This window comes from Musca vetustissima, unplaced genomic scaffold (assembly GCF_032173495.1).
Source record: "Musca vetustissima isolate MV318-11 ecotype Yass unplaced genomic scaffold, APGP_CSIRO_Mvet_v1 utg13543, whole genome shotgun sequence".
NCBI classification, from domain to species: domain Eukaryota; kingdom Metazoa; phylum Arthropoda; class Insecta; order Diptera; family Muscidae; genus Musca; species Musca vetustissima.
The window spans coordinates 81,133-104,773 of record NW_026879902.1 but is presented as its reverse complement, the minus strand read 5'-3'; the positions used below and the strand labels follow the sequence as shown (position 1 = coordinate 104,773).

The window sequence follows — 23,641 nt, the reverse complement described above, 5'->3', positions numbered from 1 at the left end:
TTACTTCAAGTATTTAAGCACAATTAAGGAAACAAATTCTTCGACTTTGGTTTACCGTTTTGCCAGAAATGCCCATATATATTTTTCATATGACATAACCTATAAACAAAACAACACATTTTTTTCCTTAATCAACATATTTTTTATAATTTATAATTTTTGCCTTTTAATATATTTTTTGACTTGTAATTCAAATTTTTTCCGCTAACAATGTGTTTCTTTTAAACAGCTGATTCCTTTATGTTTCACATAAGAAAACTGAGCGAGCCCTATTCGGAAAAAAATACATATGTCATTACATATCGTTTTGACACATTGAAATTTCCGTATGTTTCACCTTTGCCAATCGTCCAAATTTCTCTAGTACTCCTTTATTTGGTTGTATGTTTTACTAGTGAATACAGGAACGGGTTTAATCAAAGTGTTTATTATTTCCATTGACCCTTTGTACCCCAATGTTTCGTGCCCATAGCACTATTTACTGTGCACAGATGTATTGCTAATATTTCTTTTTCATTTTATCAATTCTTTTTAAATGCCTATAGTGAGAAACTCGATCTAAGAACACCTAATTTCATGAAATTATTGTATGCAGTACTAATTTGTGTATTAAAATTGCACCCTTTTAATAATTTATAAATCTTGTAAAAAAGAACCTAGAGAATAACTTAAAGTAATTTTTCGTCGATATTGCATTTTCTTTTCTTAATTTTTGATTTTTATTTTTCAGAAAAAAAAGTACTGTATTTCCCGAGTAGCTGCATTTAATCTGTACACGGAAAATCATTCTATGATCACGGAAAAAATGGGGTTCATGGGGTTAAATTATTAGTTCCGTTCCAGAACCTAAAATAATCTACTAATTTTACAAGTTTTGTAACTTTTTACTCGAAACCCGTTCCTGAACCCACAAAACTGGTAAAACATTGAATCAAATATAAGAGAGCGCAAAATAAAATGGCGTTCTCTTTGCAAACTTTTTACTCGAGAAATTTGGCCGAGTAAAAATGGTAAACAGGAATGCCTACTTCTGATTGGCTGTTATGTTGATTTTGAAGTATTGCCATCTAATTTTGGCATATTTACCAGATTTGCGTTCCCGAACTTTTCAAATTATTTTGTACTCTGAGAGCGATTTTGAAATATTTCCCTTTTACTAGCTTTACTATTAAAAAAGTACTGGAACAGACCAATTCTGTATTCGGATTATACATATTTTACTCCCGATTTTTAATTATTTTAAAGACGTCCTAATAGTACGTTTACATTTAACCGGATTTCGTTTATTTGCATATATGTCAAATAAATCCTCATAAAGTAGGTTAACCCGGTAAAAAGTTCTAATGTATATGCCGTTTAAAGAACAATATAGAATATATGTACAGTATGTCCCGAATGCCGACTATATGATACCGTTCACCACTTTGAGTACATACAAGAGATCTACAATATACTGTAGAAAGATCAGACATAGAATCTTTGGAGGACAATTGAGATGGGATCGATCGAAAATAAATGTGCTATCTAGCTAGATATTTGAACCAATTGAAAAAAACCCCATACACATACCATTTTGAAATCAATAAAAAATTGCATGTCAAACGGCAGACTTGGATTCTTTGGTGTACCATTTGTATGAAATCAAGTAAAATTATATATGAGAGCTATATATAAACACATGGAATTAATTGATCAAACGTTGAATACACCATTTGGTTTTTGTTATTACTCTATATTTAATTTAATACCCTCTACCAAATTTCGTGTTAACCGAACAAACATAGGACCTTCGATGCACCATTTATATAAAATCGAACGAAAATGAACGATTTCAACAAACCTTATCACATATAATTTTTTTCTCAATTGCATTCGCTATGCAAAATTTTGCTCCAACGCACAAATTTTGGGAGTTTGGTGTACCATTCGCAATAAATCGGACGAATCTATATATGGAAGCTATATCTAAATCTGAACCGATTTTGACAAAACTTCGCAGACATCAGTCTGGACCTAATTCAGTACTATGTGCAAAATTTTGTCCCAATCGGACAAATATTGGGAGTTTGGTGCATCATTCCCATAAAATCGAACGAAAATATATATGGGATCTAAATCTGAACCGATTTTCTCCAATTTTAATAGGGTTCGTCCTTAGATCAAATAAGTGAACTGTGCCAAATTTCATCTAAATTGGATCATAAATGCGACCTGTACTTTCTTCACAAAAATACATGGGCGGACAGACGGACGGATATGCGTAAATCGACTCAGAAAGTTTTTCTATGCATATTCTCAAAATGAACCATGGGTCTATCTCGATTCCTTTTGCCTGTTACAAACATATGCACAAAGACATAATACCCTGTACAACAATGTGGTGAAGGGTATAAAAATTGAGCCCCTGTACTGTATTTAATATAAAGCATTTATACGTTACGTCCACAACACTGCACCAATAACTACGTAACGACAAATCTCTGACTAAATTAATTTCAACCCTGTTCGTATATTTTGCCGAATGGGTTTTAATGCAACCCTGTGCAATTCAGTATTGTGGCGGCATTTAAATGCAACACTCTTGCATATAATTCCACTACATATTCTCTTCTTCTTATTTTATCAGTAGTATGCCGCCAGAATGATTAGCTCCTTTTACAGCTATAGTTGTCTTCTTCTAATGCATCGAGTGGTGTATTGCTACAAGCATTGTTCACACTCAAGTGTGAAAGAGAGAGCGCGCATGAACTGTAAACAAAATGTCCTACAACACACAGTCAAACGAAATTTCAAAATTCATTTTCAACTGATGTTTTAAAGCCAAACAAGGTGCTGCCGGGGCAATTTAATAATTTCGGAATAAAAACAACAAAAAATAACGTGAAATACTTTAAACATTTGCTAAGAAAACATTATTTGAAAAAAAAAACTAAATTGGATACCAAGAAGTTTTTAACATTTTTACTAGTTTTTACAATTGTTATAAACTGTGACACCAACAACAACGAACACATCAATAAAATGGCTAACTATGAAAAAGAATGCAAGGAGATGCAATTTCTGACACACAAATATGTCAGTCAGATCACCAAGATCTGGGAACAATTATTCGAACAGGATGTGTGCCGAGACAACTTGCGCAAACTGGTCGAGCATGCCAATAACTTCTATAAGGAATTGGTGGAGGAATCACTGACGAGAAAATCTTATATAGAAGGAGAGATAAACGATTTGAAAAGAGAGGCGGAAAATTTAAAAAGGCTGCTGAATGTCGATGTAGAGTTGCCAACGTATGATATGGCGAATGTGCCGCTGTTGCGGGTACAATCGGAATTGGATAAAAGTTTGGAAAATTTGCGCGAACAGTTGAGGCAACGTAAAGATCAAATATGTGAACTGTTGTTGGAACAGGAAGCACTTTGCGAGGAACTTGGTGAACCGCCACGTGCTCTTTTGGCGGATCCTTTGCCGACGGCCGAAGAAATTGAAGAATTTCGACTTCATTTGGAGCGATTGCGAGAAGAGAGATCTGAACGTTTGAATCGTGTGTCGACAATGCGTAGAGATATTAAGAATTTCCTGCAAATTTTGGATCTGCAGGTGAACACAGAAACGGAAGATCGATTGCTCAATCATCGTGAAATACCAATGAATAAAGAAACATTTAATGGCCTGAAAAGGATGTATGACACATTTGGTGCCCAGGTACAAGAGTTGCGTGAAACCATTGATGGCATGCGCAACAAAATAAGTACGCTCTGGGCTCGTCTGCAAACCTCACCGAATACCCGCCATAAATTCAATCGCTACAAGGATTACAACCAACACACCTACGATGTTTTCTACAGTGAACTGCAACGTTGCGAACAATTGAAGAGTCAAAATATCAGATTGTATGTCCAGCAGATACGCGATGAAATCAAATTGTGGTGGGATAAGTGCCTGAAGAGTGACAAACAGAGAGAACGCTTCTCGGCATTTACCTCAAATTGCTTCACAGACGACTTGTTGGATTTACATGAACTGGAATTGGCCGATTGTAAACAGCATTATGAGACTAATAAGCAGATCTACGATTTATTTGCCGATCGTAACATTTTGTGGGATCGCATGGCGGCATTGGAAGCAAAGGCATCAGAACCTGGACGTTATAATAATCGAGGTGGTCAACTATTGAAAGAGGAAAAGGAGCGTAAAACAATCGCCACCAAGTTGCCGAAGATTGAGCAGCAAATAAGCGACTTGGTTAGGGTGTATGAGGAAAGGGAGCACTCGCCCTTTTTGGTTTATGGAGAAAATATAATTGAATACATGGTTAAGCAATGGGAGAGGAAACGCAAGGATAAGGAACAGTTGCAATCTGCACGTAAAAATGCCACCAAAACACCGGGACCATCGGCCATGAAAACAAATACAACAATGCGTACTCCAATGCGTACCCCAATGTCCTTGAAGAACGCCTCATCCATGTCGTCGTTAAGAAAGACACCATCTACAACCAATCTCACATCACAGACATCATTGTCGGCACAAAAACGTAGACTAAATCCCACTGATCGCGCCACACCTATGGCCAAACGTAGTCTAATGCAAGCTTTGAATAGCCCCAGTGTTTTTCTCAAACCCTCCACAACAAAAAACACGGGACAGCAATCTAAACTCCTCGGCTCAGCCTCAAAAGCCTCAACATTTAAATCACCCCTAAAGAAACCGAAAATAATTGGCACCACACTGCGGCGACGTAGTGGTCGTCAAAGTAATGGCGTGAAAAAACGTAGATCTATCAATAAGAACAGTTCAATGTCGAAGAATGTACCACGCATTGTGGTGGAAGAATGCCATTCATCCGATGGCTATACAACCGATTACAATGGCGACGATACATATGAATCGTTTCAGAAATGCATAGAACCCGCATCAAGATCATCAATTATTCAAGGCATCAGCCATCATTCATCGAGCAGCAGTGGCAGTAATACATCGCGTACCCGACGTATGCAAAAAATGGTAATGGATGAAAATGCACGTTTGGCCAAATTGCCCAGACCCCGGCCACCAAGTCGTACACCGTCCAAACAGAATGCCACCCATCACGGTAGTACAACAAATTTGGCAAGAACCCCCACAAACAGTCATCATCACTCGCCCGTAACATGTTCAACGGGTCGTAAGTTAACCACTAAGAATTTACCGATTATTATTTAAATGGAAAAAAAGTTATTTTTTTAAATTTATTTTTATTTTTTTCTTGTTTGTTAGGAGTCGATTTCCGGAAGGGATTCCAAATGGTTTTAGGACTTTAAAATTTTTCAGAAAAAAAAACAATCATTGAATTTGAAATCAAAATTAATTACCTAGTCTCAAGGAGGCCAATCGCTCTACACTCTTTTGGAAATCGACTTGATTCTTCTGTTTTTTGTAACTATATATTTTTTGGTGTTAGGTTTATTCTATATATATTTATGTTGGTTTAGCCTTTTGTTTGTAAAATGTACAACAATTTGATTTTGAAGAGAAATGGAAAAAGAGTGGACCAATCGTTTTTCATTTTTATGATTCAAATTACTATGGGAAGTTTTAAAGAATATTTAAAAACAAATATATTCCTAAATGATTTAACTTTGGTAGGATTCACATACTGTAAATTCTTTTTACATTTATAAAAATATTCGATCTAAAATTTAATGACTGGTCATACCCAAAAAAATCTTCAAAGTCAAATTTCTCAATTTTCATAACTATTTATATTTTTTGTTTATTTCTAAGTTTTAAATTGTAATATTAATAAGAGCCATATAACATTTCACCAGAGGGCAGATCGTTTGGTGGTAAAAGGATATTTAAATTTGTTATGTTTCTTTGTAAGTGGCTCAATTGCAATTTCAGTTAATTTTTTATTACGCTTATTTAGTTTTTTTATGTTTTACGTTTAAAGAACATTTTTTAAAAATGTGCTTTAAAATTATGATTTTTTTAAACAATTGTGAAAACAAACAACAACAAATGGTTTCTCTCAATATGTACTTAATAACAACAAACTGTTGACATCGTGACATTTTTAATTGATTAAAATAAATGAGATTTCTTTAAAGTTTTGAAAGTAAAAAAAAACATCGGTAATACAAATCAAGAAAAAAAGGGATAGTTAACATTTCACACAATAAGGCAAGAACGACATAATTATTTCACTATCTTTCCACCACAGGCATTTTTTTGTTAGGAAAAACCCCGTTAAAAATAATGAAATTTCAAAACTTTTTAGAAATTCCATATATTTTTTATACATTGTTGATATGACCACAAATAATAGCTATTATATACCAAGTAAATATTGACTTTTCTTTTAGCTAAGAAATGTTGTATATATTCTTGACACCCCAGTTTAGACACCCCAGTTCCCCGTCCCTCTTCTTTTTAATTTAATTTAAAATATTTGTGTAGTCAGGCCATTTTTTAACTATAAATTAACACTAAAACAAATGTATTATTTATATAAGAAAGTTTTTTTTATGATAATAAAATGTAAAAATACAAAACAATGTTTTTTATTCTAAATTTAAAATTGGTTTATTATTTAGCAGCTCTGAACAATATATAAAGTTTACTAGCAATCTGTACAACATAAACTTTCAGTTTTGTTGGGAAGAAGATGGATAACAACAACTTTAGCAAGGCAGCCTTTCTCCATATAGCGGGAGCCCTCTACAATTTAAAACTGCAGTCCATCCACCAAACACTCTTAACACAGAAATTTCTCCTATTCCAATTGAAAGACATGTTGTAATGCGGGAAAGTAGAAAAATCAACGCTAGAATTGGAGAGAGTTCCACAAGGTAAATACTCAAAAGAGGTACACCGCAGGATCTCGAGGGGGGTTCAATTACAATATAATCATGTACTCCATATAGAAGAGCTGGGGTCTGCAAACACACATCATGCACTGGTTATGGATGTTTTGTCTTGTGGTAGGTACATTGTAAAAGATAATTACTAATTATTAAATGTAGAAGTGAAATAATGCTATATATATTATTTTTGATATTTATTTGTTATTTTTCATAATTGTATGCTGCACTTAATACAGTTTGAGTCAACCACACTAAAATTTAGTACAAAATAAAAGAACAGTGCAACAAAAACAAATATGGTTTTCAGTTTCACCAGCGCACAGTGGGTTAGAGTACCATGTTTTCTTGGATCAAATCAGGGAAGCTATGTTAGAATAATTTTTCTTTATTTTTCATTAAAATAAGTTAAAAAAATGTTTTCTAAGTATATTTGAGTATAATTTTATTAAGTAGTGCCAAATATCAGTGTAGGTATATAGTGCAAGGAGTATAATATGATAACTTAAACCTTGAATTTTATACATCTTAAAGTTAATCATCCACATCGTCATCATCCGCAGCCAGGGATGGTCCGTATGACGAATTTTCAGGTTTTCGACTGTCAAAAAGGTGTAAACGTCGAAAACGTCATATACCTGTATAAAATGTCGTAAACGTCATTTATTTCAATATTATCACCATATACAGTAATTTTCAAGACCATATATTATTTTTACTGTATATCTGGCTATTCTTTACTAGAACTGATAAAAAATTCTGAATTTTTTTAAGAAAAAAATTTTGATATTCCATATGAATTTGAGTAAAGCATACGTTATTTCCAAATCGAAAAATGTAAATAGCTATTTTATAAATAATGGTTTTGAGTGGGTTTCCGACGTTTCTGACGTATGTATTATACGTCGTGAATGTATGTCATTTACGTCACTGTTTCTGACAGGCCATCTCTGTCCGCAGCATCACCAACTTCTGATAATTGCTCAATATGTAAAAGGGCATTTGACACAATTTCGGGTCCGTGAATAAAAAACTTGTGCAGAGTGTTAGGCATATTTCTCTAACTTAATTTAATTATGTTAGATTGTGTAGGAGTAGTTTTTATTATGGTATTTACGATTGTATGAATTTATGTTTTAATTTTTTGAATTTTTATGGTTATTTTTTTGGGGTAGTTTATCCTTTATTAGGTTAAGCATATCATATGCATTTTGTAATTTATCTTTAATGGGCCTGAAGGCTTTGAATTACAAGTTAAATAAAATTGAATTGAATTGAATTGAATATTATACCAATGATACGTTTCAACAAAAAGTCGTCCTGTATTGTGTGCATATATTTGAAATTTGTCATTATTAATCTCATGGCCACTGGATACAGCTATAACCGACACGTGCATTTTTATTAAATTAACATCCTACAGCTCAAACAGGTTTACGTGAGTCGTTTTTTTGTAATTGTTTTTATTGTTTAATGGCAAAATGTTAAAACATTACTTAACCATAATCTAATGGTACATATGTACTCTCGCTATTTTTTTCGTTTCCCTTGTGTTGCTGTTTTTGCAGCCTTCGTTTAATGGCAAAATTTACCAACTGAAGAAGATAAAGTAAAAGAACGATATCACTATACCCTTAACAGGGTGCCGCTCCGCAACAAACTGCTACTTGGAAACATTTAAAGAAGGAGAATCAACATTTATGAGTATACCCTGGCACCGCTTGACTTGAATCCACAGGATCGCCAACCCACAAAGCGGACGAACTCAAAAAAAAAAAAAATTAAATTAACATATATTTTTGTTATTTCGGCAGATTTTTTTCAGCGTTTTGGTGCGTTTTTTTGACTTCTTTAGCTAAAAATGTCATCTTGTCATTCATTGTTTGAGCGCTCGAATTCATCATAAGCTTCGACGATTATAAAAAACAACGTTCGACCTTGTACCTATAAAAAATGTTAATAAAGAACCCTTTTACCCGACTACTTGAAACTGCACAACACAATCACTATTTGTCAAAACAATAAATATTATTAAAATAAACAAAAACAAAATATTATTGTAAAATATTATTAAAAGAAACAAAAATAACAACAATAAAATAATTAGAAAAAATAACATGAAAAACAAGAAAACACAACACTCAACAACAGCACCAGCCACGAGATCAATGTGACTTTTAGCTAATTTGACTGCTGCAACACTTGTATTAAACAATGCATAGCTTCTAAAAGGCACAAAAGGGCAGCGTAAAATTTTGCAAAATAACACAGATTTATGTCCTCTTTAATATAAACCAAAAATTATGACACGAATGTGGACGAATAATAACTATTTATCCATTTAAAATATAAAAATATTAATTTTTTTGGGGTTTTCAATATAAATAACTAAATCTTAATCACTTCCAAACACAATTTCATACTCAAATGTTAACGAAGTATTTGCAAAATAACCTAAACTTCATGGTTCCGTTGAATTAGAATATCATGACATGTATTCTTGTTTGCAATACAATCAGATCTTAACCTATACAAAACATTTTATATGCGACAGGATTAATTATAAAAACTTGAGGGGGTTTTTTTACTCAAACGGCAAACATTTTACTGGAAATAATACAAGTCTTCTCTGTTTAATTTGTAATATGAATGAAATAGAAAATGACCTATATTCGCTCATTTAAGAAATTTGTGGACGTAAATGTATTCCCATTAGTAAGCTTCAGCATAAAAATGGATGCTATAGCATTCACGTCCGTGAATGTGTTAAGAAATGGATTCTGTGGTAAATACATTCTTGTATATCAAGAAGTGATTGAATGCATGTCTTAAATATAGAAATCTTATCATTTATGAATTTAATGTATAAAACTACCACTACAATTAGTATGGAACATTCATGTATGTATATGGGTAATATTGCCAATTTTTTAACCTAGCTGAAGCTGAGGTTCAGCCTCTATATAACACTGGAATTATTAAAGTGCCTGAGAAAAATTGAATAGTTTTGGATTTATTGATCTGTCGTTGCAAACTTTTCATTATATTGACCTCCAAAGTTTATGTACGTGGATGCAGTGTATACTTCAATGTAATAAAGGGTAAAAACAGGATGAGGCAACCATTAATTTCATGGCCTTTGTGCCAAAGTATCGCTTCGTTATGTATCGTTTTTCAAAAAAAAAATCTGCATCTACATTTTTAAATGATTCTGACATTTTGAAAGTGGATTTTGAGTGTTTTTTGTTTTAGTCTCAATGCGCAAGTATTCGCGAATCTGAGTAATTTGATATATATTTTTGGTATTTAGTATCACAGTAATGTTCATCCAAATGTAAAAACCCTATTTTTCCGGTGAAATCTTTATATCTGCCATTAGATTTATATGGGTCCCCGCGATCAGTTAGGTTTTTAATAGACCGCATTGAAATATGTATAGATCGATGTATTTTTTTTAAGGGCACACCGAAATTGGATGCGCGTCAAAATTATACACGTTTTACTAGATTTTGGGTACATCAATGAAACATGTAGTACATCTTAGCCGTCAAATGAAATTTCGCAAAATATAAATAGATTGGAAGATAAACTTCAGTATTTATTCCTATTTATAGAAGGCGTAAGTTTAGGATTTTTTATTTATGCCCAAAATTAAAACCTCGATAACATTTGCACGCACCAACCAAAAATTTGATCGCGATTCGGTGTCAGGACATTTTTCTCCATATGCGTACCAAAAATCATTGATGTGTAGTACAAAAAACAAGAAAACCCGATTTTTTGAAAATGGAATCTTGAAAAATTGGCAATATTGTTACAATAAAAACAGCAGCATGTAATATAATCAATTATGAATAATTAAAAAACAATATACCCTAAATAAAGAAACATTTAAAAAATTGAAAAAAGTTGTTATTTATTCAATTTAGTTTCTATCGATCCATTTGTCCGATTGTCTAAAATGAATTTTTTTACTCAAAGGTTTTAAATATAGAGTTTTTATTTTCATATTAAACACATTCATACACATATAATAAATAAATTACAATGATAATTTAATTTTCAAACGTACATAAATGCGAATGGATAGAAGTCACAAAATAGGTGTCATAGGTGTTTAAAAAAATAATTAAGAAAAATTCCTAGGAATAGTTTCTTTTGTCATATTTTTTTAACAATTTTTATTTTAATTTAATTAATTTGATATTCTTTTTTGTTTAATGCTATAAAGATAGTATATAAAAAATTTGCAGAATCGGTGTAGAATTATATATCTATGTATATCTGGACCTATATTTACCACTTTTTGTTCAAATTCCAATTTTAATCTACATTCAACATTAATTTCAACCATGTGCACAGTTAGAATCATTTTAGGATCTGTTTTAAATTGAAAGAGGCTGGTCAACGTCATTAATATTTTCTTATTTTTCATTCATATTTTCTTATTTTCGTTTTGGTATTCGCCATAGCTTTATGACGCCCCGTTTCCAAGTGTCTGTCCAACTGTTTATAGGTGCCAAATTTCTTATCACAATCACTGCACTCGAAATGTTTCTCCGAATGTACATCACGTAAATGTTTCTGTAGATTATCCTTACGTTTGAATGTCTTTTCACAGAGCTGGCATTCGAATGGCCGCAAATCGGTGTGTGTTAACATGTGACGTTTTATGTTACGTTGCATTTTAAATTGCAATGAACACAGGTCACAATGATAGCAATTTGTGGCGGGGTCACGTGTAAATATTCGTTCATTTATTGGTAACTCGCAGGAATCATTTTGATCTGTCTCATCTAATAGATGACTATATAATTCTCTGGATTGATTTTCTTCTTTATCAGGTATGAGTCTCTCCGAATGGACATCACGTAAATGTTTCTGTAGAATATCCTTCCGCTTGAAGGACTTTTCACAGAACTCGCATTGGAATGGTCGTAAATCGGTGTGTGTTAACATGTGCCGCTTTATGTTACGCAGAAGTTTAAATTGCAATGAACACATATCACAATGAAATAAATTCGTAGATGGATTACGTGTAAAGATGCGTTGGGGTGTTGGGTTTTCGGAGGATCCGTCTGGTTCATCTAATAAATGACTATATAATTCTCTATATAGACGTTCTTGTTTTTTCGTCATTATACCAGTTGTTGGATCAAAATGTTGTTGGTTTTTCTTTTCATTGTCATCATCTTCGTAGGCCTCTTCATCATCATTGTCATCGTGTTGGTGGCTATACGAATCCATAAATCCAACATTATTTTCATCATAATAACTATTGGAATCCATATAGTCCATAGATTCATTTGTAAAGCTATGCTGTTCATTAGATTGTGATACAATGTTTTCCGTTTCGTTTTCATATTCAGTTTGGATATTTGAATTTTTTGTACTATGCCTTTCCCCGGTGTAACAATTATATGAATCTATAAATTCTGTAGGCTCCACTAAAAAATTGAAGGAAGAGAAAATGGGAAGAAAAACATTAAAATTCGTCTAGGAAAGTACAGTATTTTTTATTTCTTTTTTTTTAGAAGGCCAAGCCAAAAGGCCTAGGCTACCAATTTTTATTATCTCCCATTAAATTGATGATATTAAGATAACAAAAATCCACAACCCACGTTTTATTATTAGTTGAAATTATACCAACCCCAAAATACACTTGCCTAAAGGTTTACATTTCTACAATAGCGTTCGTTATCTTTAGACATGGGCTATGTTACATATCGTACATACACATCACTTCATCTATTGAAATAGGATATGTCAATAGTGTACATGTGTGTGTACAAATAATGAAATGTTTATTTTGGGAGAGTTTAGTGATAAAGATGTTTCCTTTCGGCATTTGAGTGGAAATAATATTACGATTTTAAATTTGGGCTATGAGGGACTTCTTTATTTCACGGTCATACCTATAAAATAAAAATAATTTCATTAGCGAAAATAAGATGTATTCCTCAAATCATTATACAACCCAATTTTAAGCGTCCACGGGTTGCCGATAGTGGGAAGCCCAATAACATCCATTGGGTAGGGGCGAATCTAAATATTCAGTCGTAGAAAGTCAGCTGGTTTTGGGAGAGATTCTCTGAGGAAATGGCCGAGTGTCTATGATCTCAAAATCGACGGGTCAAGTTTGGCACTTATGTGACAGTTTGGAATCTTCCGATTTCAAAGTGTGATATTAATGTCCTGACATCATCAAAGCGGTCGATGGTTGTTGTGATTTGTTGGGTACATTCAACAGATGCATCCTTAAAGACGTCGCATTATTGAAGAACCATTAACATGAAATTGGACGAACTTAAATATGTGATCATTATCTGAACCGACTAACATCATCATTCCATACGGACGGAAATATATGGGAGGTATATCGTAATCTGAACCTGTTTCAACAAAACTTGATACACATACGGCTATACTAACTCTAGTACGTTATGTAAAACATTAAACCTATCTATCGGTCTATTTTTGGGTCTTTAAAGCTACATTTACTTAAAATCGGGCGAAAATATATATCAGAGCAATATCAAAATATGAATCGATTTTAATGAAACTTGCCAAAAAAATTTGTGCCAATGGACCATATTTTAGTTCTTTGGAGCACCATTTACATCAAATCGGACGAAAATATATTTCAGAGCTATATCTAAATCTGAACAGATTTTAACAAAACTTAAGACACAGTATTATAATCTTAATTCAAAACACTATGCAAAATTTTGTCTCAATCGGACAAACTTTGGGAATTTGGTGCACCATTTACATAAAATCGGACGAAATTGTATATGAGAGCTATACCTAAATCCGAACCGATTTCAACAAAACTTAACACACAATATTCTACACTTAATTCAATACGCTATGCAAACTTCCACCTCACAAACCTCCATCGGACAAACCTAGGGAGTTTAGTGCACAATTTTCATAAAATCGGGCGATAATATATATGGATGCTACATCTAAATCTGCATCGATTTTCTCAAATTTCAATAGGGTTTGTCCTTGGGCCAATTAAGTGGCATGTGCCTAATTTCATCCAAATCGGATAATAAATGCGTCCTGTACTTTGTTCACAAAAAACATGGGCGGTGGGACGAACATGCATAAATCGATTCAGATAGTGATTCTTGGCATATTCTTAAAAGTAACCAGGGGTAAATCTCGTTTTCTTTTCCATGTTACAAACACATGCACCAAACTGTGGTAAAGGGTATAAAGAGCCCGATATGTGTCCATTGATCCATTTAAATAGCATTACATTATACAAAGGGGTCAAGGTTAATTGGGGAAATAAGAAATCTGCAGAATTCCTTAGAAAAACAGTTAATGGTATTGGACAGGTTGTAAGCTGTCTATCGGATTTTTAGTGATCAAATCGGTTATTCAAATCGCTTCAAATAAAATTTACTAATTTATAATATTGGCCATATTAGAGGGCAGATGATAGGTTGGTTCAAATTAGATTCACCTGATATTATTATTATTTTTTTTATTTGAAAATTGTGATCCTTTGTGGGGGAGGTACCAGAAGCAGTGGACTAACGATTCCTATAATCGGACTTGATCTAGACTTGGTAGAGATAATAGGTTGTGCAAAGTTTGGTACAAATCGGACACTCCATTCGCCTGATATTTGGGGGAGGTACCAAAAGGAGTAGACCAATGGGTTCCATCTTTGGACATGGTAAAGATAATACGTTGTGCAAAGTTTGGTTAAAATCGGATAGTCCCCTCGCATGATATTATAAAATAATTTTTAGCAGAATTTTGACCATTTTGTGTGGGGAGTGAAACGATATTCCCCATTTTAAAACTTGATCTAAGTTTGGTAGTAACATTTCAACCAATGTGCAAAGTTTGGATAAAATTCCTTTGAGAGTTATCGTGCCCACCTGGCCGGCTGGTGGGACGGACGGTCGACTCCAAATTGTCTGAAACTAATACCAATATTTCCATGAGGTACATTTCAGCCGTATCAAAGTGTATATTAGAAGACTTGTATGATTGCACAAATGAAAATCACATCTCTCTGTAAAATTATTCAATAGTTTTATTTTATTAAATAAAATTTAAATTAATTCGTTTTTTTTTATAAATTAAAAATGGTTTTCTAATTCTAAACTAAAATCTAACTTAAATACAACAATATAATTATTATTTTTATTTATATTACATTTGTGTGGGGGGAGGTGGATGTGGTGGTGGCAAAATGGTTGCATCCATAGATGTTGCTGCCGCATGCGCCACTGCCAAACCTAGAGGAGCAGTCATCGGATTTAAAATGTGTTGGCCCAAATATAATGGCGGTGTTGATGAATTATCTATATGTTGTTGTTGCATTGCTGTTGTTGTTGTGTTTGCTATTGTTTTCTGGGGCAATGGTTCCGTTGCTTGCATTTGTTCCTCACCAGATAGCATATCATCAGCTGAAACATTGGTCCCACCTTGTACCTCACCAGGTTCAGCTTTACGTAAACGTCCCGTAAACGATGTAACAACAATGCCATGTACTGTCCTCAAATGGGCATTAAGCCCGTAACGTTGTAGGAATGCAGCACTACAAATATCACAGCGAAAACGTTCACCGGTGTGTCTGCGTATGTGGGCCTTCAAATCGTTGCTTTGGGCAAAGGCTTGGGGACATTGATTGCATTTGTAGGGTTTCTCACCGGTGTGGGTGCGCATGTGTATGGTTAGATTATAGGGACGATGGAAGCCTTTGCCGCATAAATTGCAGAGATTTGGTTTGAGACCAATGTGATACCTAAAGGGGGAGATGTGGATAATATAATAATGGATTAGTATTAGCAAAATAAAAATATGGAGAATTTCCAACCCACCTTTCATGCATTTTCAAATCCGTACTACGTGGAAAACCTTTTTCACAAAATCGACATTTGTATGGTTTTTCGCCAGTATGGCGCCGCATGTGAATTTTCAGATACTCGTTACGTTGAAATGAATCTCCACATATACTGCAAAGAAAATTCCTCGGTTGTGTGTGTTCCTTTTTCTGATGTTCCTTCATTTGTTCCTTTTCGGTGAACGTTTCCGGACAATGTTTACAGGCATAGAGACGATCAGTATGCAACAACTTGTGCTTTACCAAATAAGTTTTTGTTGTAAATTTCTTTTCACACATATCACATTCATATTGCGGCTTCGGGGCGGAAGGATTTTTATTGTGTCGCGTCTCAATGTGACGCATTAGATGATCTTTTCGTCCATAGGCATTGTCACAGCGGTCACATTTGAAATTCTTTTCCGCATGAATACTTTGTATGTGCTTCTGCAAGTGATCGGAACGGGTGAATCCTTTACTACAAAATTTACAAATGTGTGGCTTTTCATTGCTATGCGACAGCATGTGACGGAGCAAATGATTGTAGCGGGTAAATGTACGATTACATTCTTTACAGCGATTATCTTCGGGATTTGTGGAACCATGACGGCGTCGTGGTTTTCTTACTTTATTCGTAGTGGTCGCTGAATTTTCTTTTGGGGATTTTTTATTGTCTTTATGTATTTCCGGTTTTATGTCATGTTCAGTGTCTTCATCGTGGTCACCGCCTTCTTCATCATCATCGTAATTGTCTTCTTCGTCGTCGTCATCATCATCCTCACCATGTTTGAAATCTTCATCATCATCACTACTGCTATTATCATCATCACTATGATGATCATCGCCAAAGTAATGAAAATCGTCTTCATCATCATTATCAATATGTCCAGGTTCACGTTTTCCCTCAAATAATTCTGGTTTTTGTGATTCCAGAACCTGCACTGTGGGTTTTGTATCTTCCAATTGACCATCTTCATGTAATTTTATTAGTCTTTCCGTTTTAATGACATCATTATTATCATCGGTATGTTCAACTGAAAACAAACGCAAAATTCAAAATAAATGGACTTTAATGGAAATATATTCAACATTTTTAATACGAACCCTTAAGAATATTTTTAATTTGTTTATATTTTATATTTTGTTAGTTGGACACTGACATTTGCATCACATATCAATTTCATCATTACGAATTAGATGACAAAAGGGTTGTTATTTTTTTTAATTTAAAAACTACAAACATATGTGTTCCACCCCATTGTCTCTTGGTTAGTAACTTAGTTTATGTTAGGAAGGTATAAGGTAAGGTCAGACTCACCTTTTATTGATATTTCAGGTTGTGGGAAATTTTCTACAAAATTTTTAACATCCTCATCGTTCATATTATTGAAATTGTTCGGATCATTTGCCTCATCATCACTTGAGAAGGGATTAATTGCTGTTTCGGCCGTTTCATTTTGACTTGTCGATGCATCAGCTTCATCATCTTCGTTACAATAATCCGGCCAGTGACTACTGTAATTGTTAAGAGTGGTGGTGGTTGCCTGATTGTCTGAAGCATTGATTTGTATTTCAGGCTCATCCAGAGATATCTTGGAACTGAAAAAGAACAGAAATATTGGGTTTATGAGAAAAAAAAAAACAGTAAGGAAAATAGTAAAGTCGGACGGGACCGACTATATGATATCCTTCACTACTTTGGGTATAAATAACATATGCATTCTAACAGACGCATTTTTTAAGGAAATTGGATGAAACGACTTAGGTCAACCCATATACATGTCATTCTGCAACATATACTAAATTTTGGGTCCTTTACTTTATATCGGATATATGAGAGCTATATCTAAATCTGAACCGATTTCAACAAAACTTTGCATACATCAATCTGGACCTAATACAGTACGCTGTGCTAAATTTTATGCCAATTGGCCTAGCTTTGGGTCTTTGGTGCACCTTTAACTTAAAATCGGACAAAAATATATATAGGAGCTATTTCAATATTATTTTCTATTTCAACAAAACTTCGCGTACATCAATCTGGACCTACTTTAGTAGGTTGTGCAAAATATTGTAACAATCGGGCTAACTTTGGCTCTTTGGTGCACCATTTATTTAAAATCGGACGAAACTATATATGGGATTTATATCTAAATCTGAACCAATTTTAACAAAACTTCGTGTACATCAATCTGGACCTAATACAGTAAGCTGTGCAATATTTTGTGTCAATCGGCTAAACTTTGGGTTTTTGGTGCACAATTTACTTAATATCGGACTATACTATATATGGGAGCTATATCTAAATCTGAACCGATTTCAATAAAACTTCGCTTACATCAATCTGGACCTTATTTATTAGGCTGTGAAAAATTTTGTGTCAATCGGCCTAGCTTTGGGGTTTTGGTGCATCATTTACTTTAAATCGGACGAAACTATATATGGGAGCTATATCAAAATCGGAACCTATTTTAACACAATTTGGCATACATCAATCTCGACCTAATTTAGTAGGTTTTGCAAAATTTTGTACCTAATTCCGTACGCTGTGCAAAGTTTTGTGTCAATCGGCTTAACTTTGGTCAATCGGCTTAACTTAAATCAGACGAAAATATATATGGGAGCTATATGTAAATCTGAACCGATTTTTCCCAATTTCAATGGGGTTCGTCCTTGTGCCAATTAAATGAGCTGTGCCAAATTTCATCCAATTTACAATTTAACATGGACAGACAGACCTTGTGCCAATTAAATGAACCATTTGTCTATATGCCTTTTGCCTGTACGCACATATGCACAAAGACATAATAACCTGTACCACAGTGTGGTGAAGGGTATAAAAATCTGAAGGATCTATATTTAAATAAATTTCTTAGAATTAATTAATAGCAGACTTTATGCTTCCTATGGACAGATTATCTTTTTTATGGATTTTCTATGGCTATAAGGCCTTACTAGTTTCACACATATCCCCTATCTCAACACATCTACTTACATATTTAATTTGTCATCCTTGATCTTATGGACCTTAATCAAATGCCGTTTCAAATGATCCTTTCGCGTAAACTCTCGCGCACAGATGTAGCATTTGAAATCACAACGTATACCCTCATCGGGATGTGCCGTTGACAAGTGCACCTTTAGCTGGCCCAAATGATTGAATTTCTCTCCACAGACTCGGCACTTTTTACCATCGTATATGTGTGTTGAGGCCCGATGTTGACGCAATTCATGTTCCACAAAAAATTTCAATGGACAGGACTCACACTGGAATACCGTACTTTTTTCCGTTTGTGTATACTTATGTGCTATTCTGTTGCTGTCACAGCTACTAGTACTGTTATTGACAATATTCGGGCCTGTGGTAGTGGTGGGGACTGTGGGCGTCTCCTTGTTAATCCCATCCTTCTGTTGTTGTGTCGCCCAATTGATATCATATAGCGATTTTAGTCTACAATATGCCTCCTCAGTTTGCCGCTTAAAATTGTGGGCACTACGGGCCGTCTCCCTACAGTTAAGGCAAACCCTTGTGGGCAATTTATCATTACGTTCCACCGGATACTTTGTACACTCAGTCAATATCTCAGCTATAGAGTTTTCAAAGCCTGTTTGTACTTCAAATATAGGATACAGATTAGGATCGGCATTCATGCAAACTCGACATATCGATATGCTGTCGTCTTCTTCCACCATATTGGCCATGTTTTGTGCAATTGTAAATGGGTTTTCAAAACATTTCAATAATATTCCCAATATAATTCCAATTCTCTATCAACTTGTCTTTACTGAATGAAACAACCTAATTGAAAAGCGTTTAATTGGAAACGAATGAAGGGAGCAAAGAGAGAAGTCGTGATAAAAAATGCAATTGAAGCAAAATAGCCGATGACGGTATTATTTACGAAGGAGGATGAGGCATAACGCGGAATATCATCCCTTTGTTTAGAAAGAGACATGGAGGAGTTCAAATGAACGGTTCACTAAAAGGAGCGTAGAACTAAATTGTGATACGTCATTCAGTGTAAAATGGTTACACTCCGCTATCCACTGTAAAATGATAGTTTGTCACGTTATTCACTGTAAAATGTCATTAATGACTAGTTTGGTTTGCAAAAACTCCCTTCCCGCACTTTTTGATAGTAAATCCAGTAAAAGAGCATGGTAATATAATATAAGGTATGACAATTTGAGGTGAATATCAAAAAAAGCAACACTGTAGGTTGTGGCCTCTAAGTCAAATACATGGTATAACTATTACAAGGTAGGTCACAGCTACCATCTGATTACAATTTTTTCTCAAGGTGGCTTGTTCCATCAAATCAAAATACATATTTTGTGTATGTGTGTGTATTGTTTTGAATACTATGTAAAATAAATTGAAATATATTCAAATTTAATTGAAATTAAAATTAAGTTTTTAACACGTTCGTCTGGAAGTAATTACTTTGTTGTGGATGAAACAAACATTTTACGATATTCCCTACTGGATTATGGGAAGAAATCATAATCTTTCATTCATTTTTCGCGTTTTTAGTTTTGTGTTGAAAAAAATGTCAAATAAACACAAACACTTGTTGCGTATATTTATTATTTTTTTTTCTTTTCACACGTGCATATTTTTTTTGTTATTCAAGTCAAGCGTTTTTAGTTTTGTGTTAAAAAAATGTCAACATAAATTTCAACTAACTTTGTATATATATATATATATATATTTGGCACAATATGTATTTTGACGTGTAGTTGATATGACACGTTGAGAAAAAATTGTAAGTTATGTAACAATACAATTCAAGATAGACCATAGAAACTTATAAATTAAAATTTTTTCATATTGTGGCTGGTTATGCCAAAGTCGTATACAAAATAGGGGACTGTGTGTGTACATGTTTTGAAAAATATATGCAAAAATCCATTTGTTTACAGATGAATTTAGCAACATTGGTAAGAAGAAATTTATGATTTGTGGATGAATTAATATATAAATCATATTCCCAAAATTAATAAATAATCATATTCACAATTTTGAAAAGAAAACGCAACATTCCATTCATTTTTTCGCGTTTTTAATAAAATTTTAAATATATATCAAATGAACAGAACGACTTGTTGCATTTTGTTTTATTTATCATTATAACCCACAACGAAGAAGTGTATTTTTTCCATTTTTGATAAAAGATACCCTACCTTGTATAATTGTATAATGCGTATTAAGTCAATTAATAAAAGTTTCGTTCGTTTATTTTCCCAGTAACATTTACTCAGTAAGAATTTGCAGAGAGTAAATACGAATTTTTTGCTCTCAAGAGTGAAAATAACAAAAAGTAAACGAACAATATCCAGTAAAAAGATTGTATCGAAACAGATGATGAAAACAACAAACAATTTGTTGCACCAAAAACAGCATTTTTATTAGAAAAATTTATAAAAAGCGGAAATTTGATGTTGTTTGTTCTCCAAAAATATTAAAAAGGGTTGTGTCGGTTAAGTTTTAGTAATTTATTTGGAAATAATATAATGTTGATTGGCGTTCTACATATTAAGATTAAAGGATGGATTTGGAACCTAAAAAGTCGTTCGCCAATTTTTTCTTACATTATCGATTTTTATAAATACGTTTTCTTCATTCATTTTAATTAAAATAATCAATTAGCTTCAGAACAAAGCAGCTGATAAAATATCAGCTGATGGTACAAGAAAATTCTTACTGAGTAAATTTTCCTTGAAAGAATTTACAAATTGTTTTAGAGAAATAAAACAATAAAATATTTAGACCGCCGGAGTCTTTAAAGTAAGTATTTTTTTCCAACCCCCACCAGTTCCTAATTAGCAACACGTAATGCGGTGTACACACTATCATTTTTGAATGGCACTCTTGCCCAAATTTTGCTTGTTTGATAGTGTGGCCTCACATATTTGCATTCATCAAAACAAAAATTTTTGGTTGTTCAGTCACTAATCGATAAAAAAGTTGACAGTCAAAAATGATAGTGTGTACACCGCTTAAGTATGGCCTGTATACTTGTTGTGTTGTCTAATATTCATATTTATTGTTGTTCGTCTTTGTGCAACAAATATTTTCCCTGAACATTACTCTGTACATTTGGCCTGAGACCTATGTTTGCCATTCTTTGCCATTTGCAAGAATCTGTTATTTAGCAAAATTGTTTCTGATTCTCATTAAAAAATGTATAAAATTTTGTCAGTTTTTGTTTACGGGAGAAACAAATCCAACATTGATATTAAATTCAGTGAATACCCCTAATTTAATTCAATTGACATTCACAGTGAATGACTGCTTTCAATAACATATGATTTCTCCTGACACACTATTTTGACATTTCGTCTTCGGGGCCTCACTTGTTATTCAATTGAGGCAGCAGAGAATAAAATATTATTTTTTAACATAAATTTAATTAATCAAAGTGAATTATTAACGAAAATGTCTTTCCTGTTGAAAACACTTAAAACTCCCTTGATGGGAAGTGCCGTTAGCACAGTGTGTCAAACACAAATGCAAGCCAAACTTTTGCACACCTCACCGGTATGCTGTGAGATACGTAAATTGGCTCGTTTACGTGTGGTGGACAACAGTGACTTGGGCAAACGGGCTATGGCCGAGGGAAGGCCACCTCGTTGCATTCATGTCTACAACAAACGCGGCATAGGTTTGGTGGGAGACAAAGTTTTGGTTGCCATCAAGGGACAAATGAAAAAGGGCATTTTGGTGGGATTAAAACAAAAGCAGAAACCCAAAATTCCCAAATTTGACAGCAACAACCTGGTGTTGATCGATGACAATGGAACACCATTGGGAACACGTATCCATGTCCCAGTGCCCACAATTTTGCGAACAATACTAAAGGAGAAGACCCAGGCAAAGGGTGCCGATTATACTAAAGTTTTGGCCATAGCAAGTAGATTTATATAAAATATCACCATTGTTTAGATTCTTTGTTTAAAATAATAAAAGTTTATTGTTAAAAAATATCGAAATTTAAGCTGCTACAATGTTTGACGTTTGCGATCTTGTTCGGGGGAATCATTGGCATCACTTTGACGTTCACGTTTACGTTTTTTGGTGTGTTCTTGGACCATTTCGGAAACTGCAATGTTATTGAATTTCATACGAAGCCAATTGGTGAACTGCAAACGATGGAAGAGATACAAATAACATTGAGGTATAAAAGTAAAACTTCAAATCAAAAATAAATCCTTACCAAGATACTTGTTTTGACGCCAGAATCATACAGCTTGTTCTCTATGTCATCCAAACGATGTTCTGGTTTCCCAGTATCAGCTGCATTCTTGGAAATATCCAGTAGATGTCTCACCCGTTGACGCATTGTTTCAAATACAATTTTTCCCACCACATGATTTCGATCGTATGGAGTTAAATAACGACCATATTCATAAAAATATGGATGCAGCTTTCCCAATTCTATATGTGTGGTTTCTGCCTCGCACACAGCCTTATGGACATTTTTATAGATTTCCGGTACACACACAGTGAAATATGGATTATTAACTTTCAACTCTTTTATATACCAAAGTGGAAGGTTTATGGTGCGTCCAGGATTTAAATCTTCAGAATCAGCTCCGGAATCAAGGAAACCTAAAATAAATTGATGTCAATTGTTTTCTTGCAATTTGATATGTTTCGGCGTTCTACTTACCCATTTTCAAAAGTTTTGTATTAACTCTACATTCTACTTTTTCTTGTGTAACGAATATATCTTCCACAGCATAGTAATTGGGGAAATAGCTCTGGGCATTCATTATGTGGGTTGTTTTTCAAAATAAACTGAAAGAAAATGTAATAAGGGGATATTACATTGGGATGTATAGAATTGCATTCTTTATTTAGTGATCTCTTCAGGAGAATAGAGTACTAAATGGGCTAAAATGTATTGTCGTTTCCAAATAGAGCTCTGGATATTTGGCCCAT

The 23,641-nt window shown here is 33.8% G+C and overlaps 4 protein-coding genes across 4 annotated transcripts; 2 read left to right on the top strand and 2 right to left on the bottom strand.

The window, feature by feature from the left end:
* The first annotated feature begins 3,009 nt into the window (after nucleotides 1–3,009).
* On the top strand, nucleotides 3,010–5,208 carry LOC133325105 (protein regulator of cytokinesis 1). The gene has a single exon (XM_061533930.1). The coding sequence runs from the start codon at nucleotides 3,022–3,024 to the stop codon at nucleotides 5,203–5,205; it is 2,184 nt and encodes a 727-aa protein (XP_061389914.1). The 5' UTR covers nucleotides 3,010–3,021; the 3' UTR covers nucleotides 5,206–5,208.
* Nucleotides 5,209–11,276: 6,068 nt separating this feature from the next.
* Nucleotides 11,277–19,398, bottom strand: LOC133325097 (zinc finger protein 91-like). Its single transcript, XM_061533923.1, has 7 exons — nucleotides 18,692–19,398; nucleotides 17,015–17,295; nucleotides 16,479–16,730; nucleotides 15,695–16,349; nucleotides 15,028–15,618; nucleotides 11,706–12,243; nucleotides 11,277–11,585 (listed from the first exon to the last, which is right to left on the bottom strand). Exons 1-7 carry the CDS (start codon nucleotides 19,396–19,398, stop codon nucleotides 11,277–11,279), a joined length of 3,333 nt encoding a protein of 1,110 aa, XP_061389907.1.
* Nucleotides 19,399–22,185: 2,787 nt separating this feature from the next.
* LOC133325094 (large ribosomal subunit protein uL14m) lies at nucleotides 22,186–22,624 on the top strand. Its single transcript, XM_061533919.1, has one exon. The coding sequence runs from the start codon at nucleotides 22,208–22,210 to the stop codon at nucleotides 22,622–22,624; it is 417 nt and encodes a 138-aa protein (XP_061389903.1). The 5' UTR covers nucleotides 22,186–22,207.
* A 74-nt stretch (nucleotides 22,625–22,698) lies between these two features.
* LOC133325095 (DNA replication complex GINS protein PSF3) lies at nucleotides 22,699–23,472 on the bottom strand. The gene is made up of 3 exons (XM_061533921.1): nucleotides 23,370–23,472; nucleotides 22,914–23,308; nucleotides 22,699–22,839 (listed from the first exon to the last, which is right to left on the bottom strand). Exons 1-3 carry the CDS (start codon nucleotides 23,470–23,472, stop codon nucleotides 22,699–22,701), a joined length of 639 nt encoding a protein of 212 aa, XP_061389905.1.
* Between the last annotated feature and the right edge of the window lie 169 nt (nucleotides 23,473–23,641).

Excerpts from the sequence above, each read along its gene's own strand:
- LOC133325097 (XM_061533923.1), bottom strand. The coding sequence starts at position 19,398 with ATGGCCAATATGGTGGAAGAAGACGACAGCATATCGATATGTCGAGTT. Across the intron at positions 17,296-18,691 it reads AAGGATGACAAATTAAATAT|TTCCAAGATATCTCTGGATG; the intron begins GTAAGTAGATGT and ends GTTCTTTTTCAG. Across the intron at positions 16,731-17,014 it reads ACCTGAAATATCAATAAAAG|TTGAACATACCGATGATAAT; the intron begins GTGAGTCTGACC and ends GTTTGTTTTCAG.
- LOC133325095 (XM_061533921.1), bottom strand. The coding sequence starts at position 23,472 with ATGAATGCCCAGAGCTATTTCCCCAATTACTATGCTGTGGAAGATATA. Across the intron at positions 23,309-23,369 it reads TACAAAACTTTTGAAAATGG|GTTTCCTTGATTCCGGAGCT; the intron begins GTAAGTAGAACG and ends AATTTATTTTAG. Across the intron at positions 22,840-22,913 it reads GCGTCAAAACAAGTATCTTG|TTCACCAATTGGCTTCGTAT; the intron begins GTAAGGATTTAT and ends CATCGTTTGCAG.
- LOC133325105 (XM_061533930.1), top strand. The coding sequence starts at position 3,022 with ATGGCTAACTATGAAAAAGAATGCAAGGAGATGCAATTTCTGACACAC.
- LOC133325094 (XM_061533919.1), top strand. The coding sequence starts at position 22,208 with ATGCAAGCCAAACTTTTGCACACCTCACCGGTATGCTGTGAGATACGT.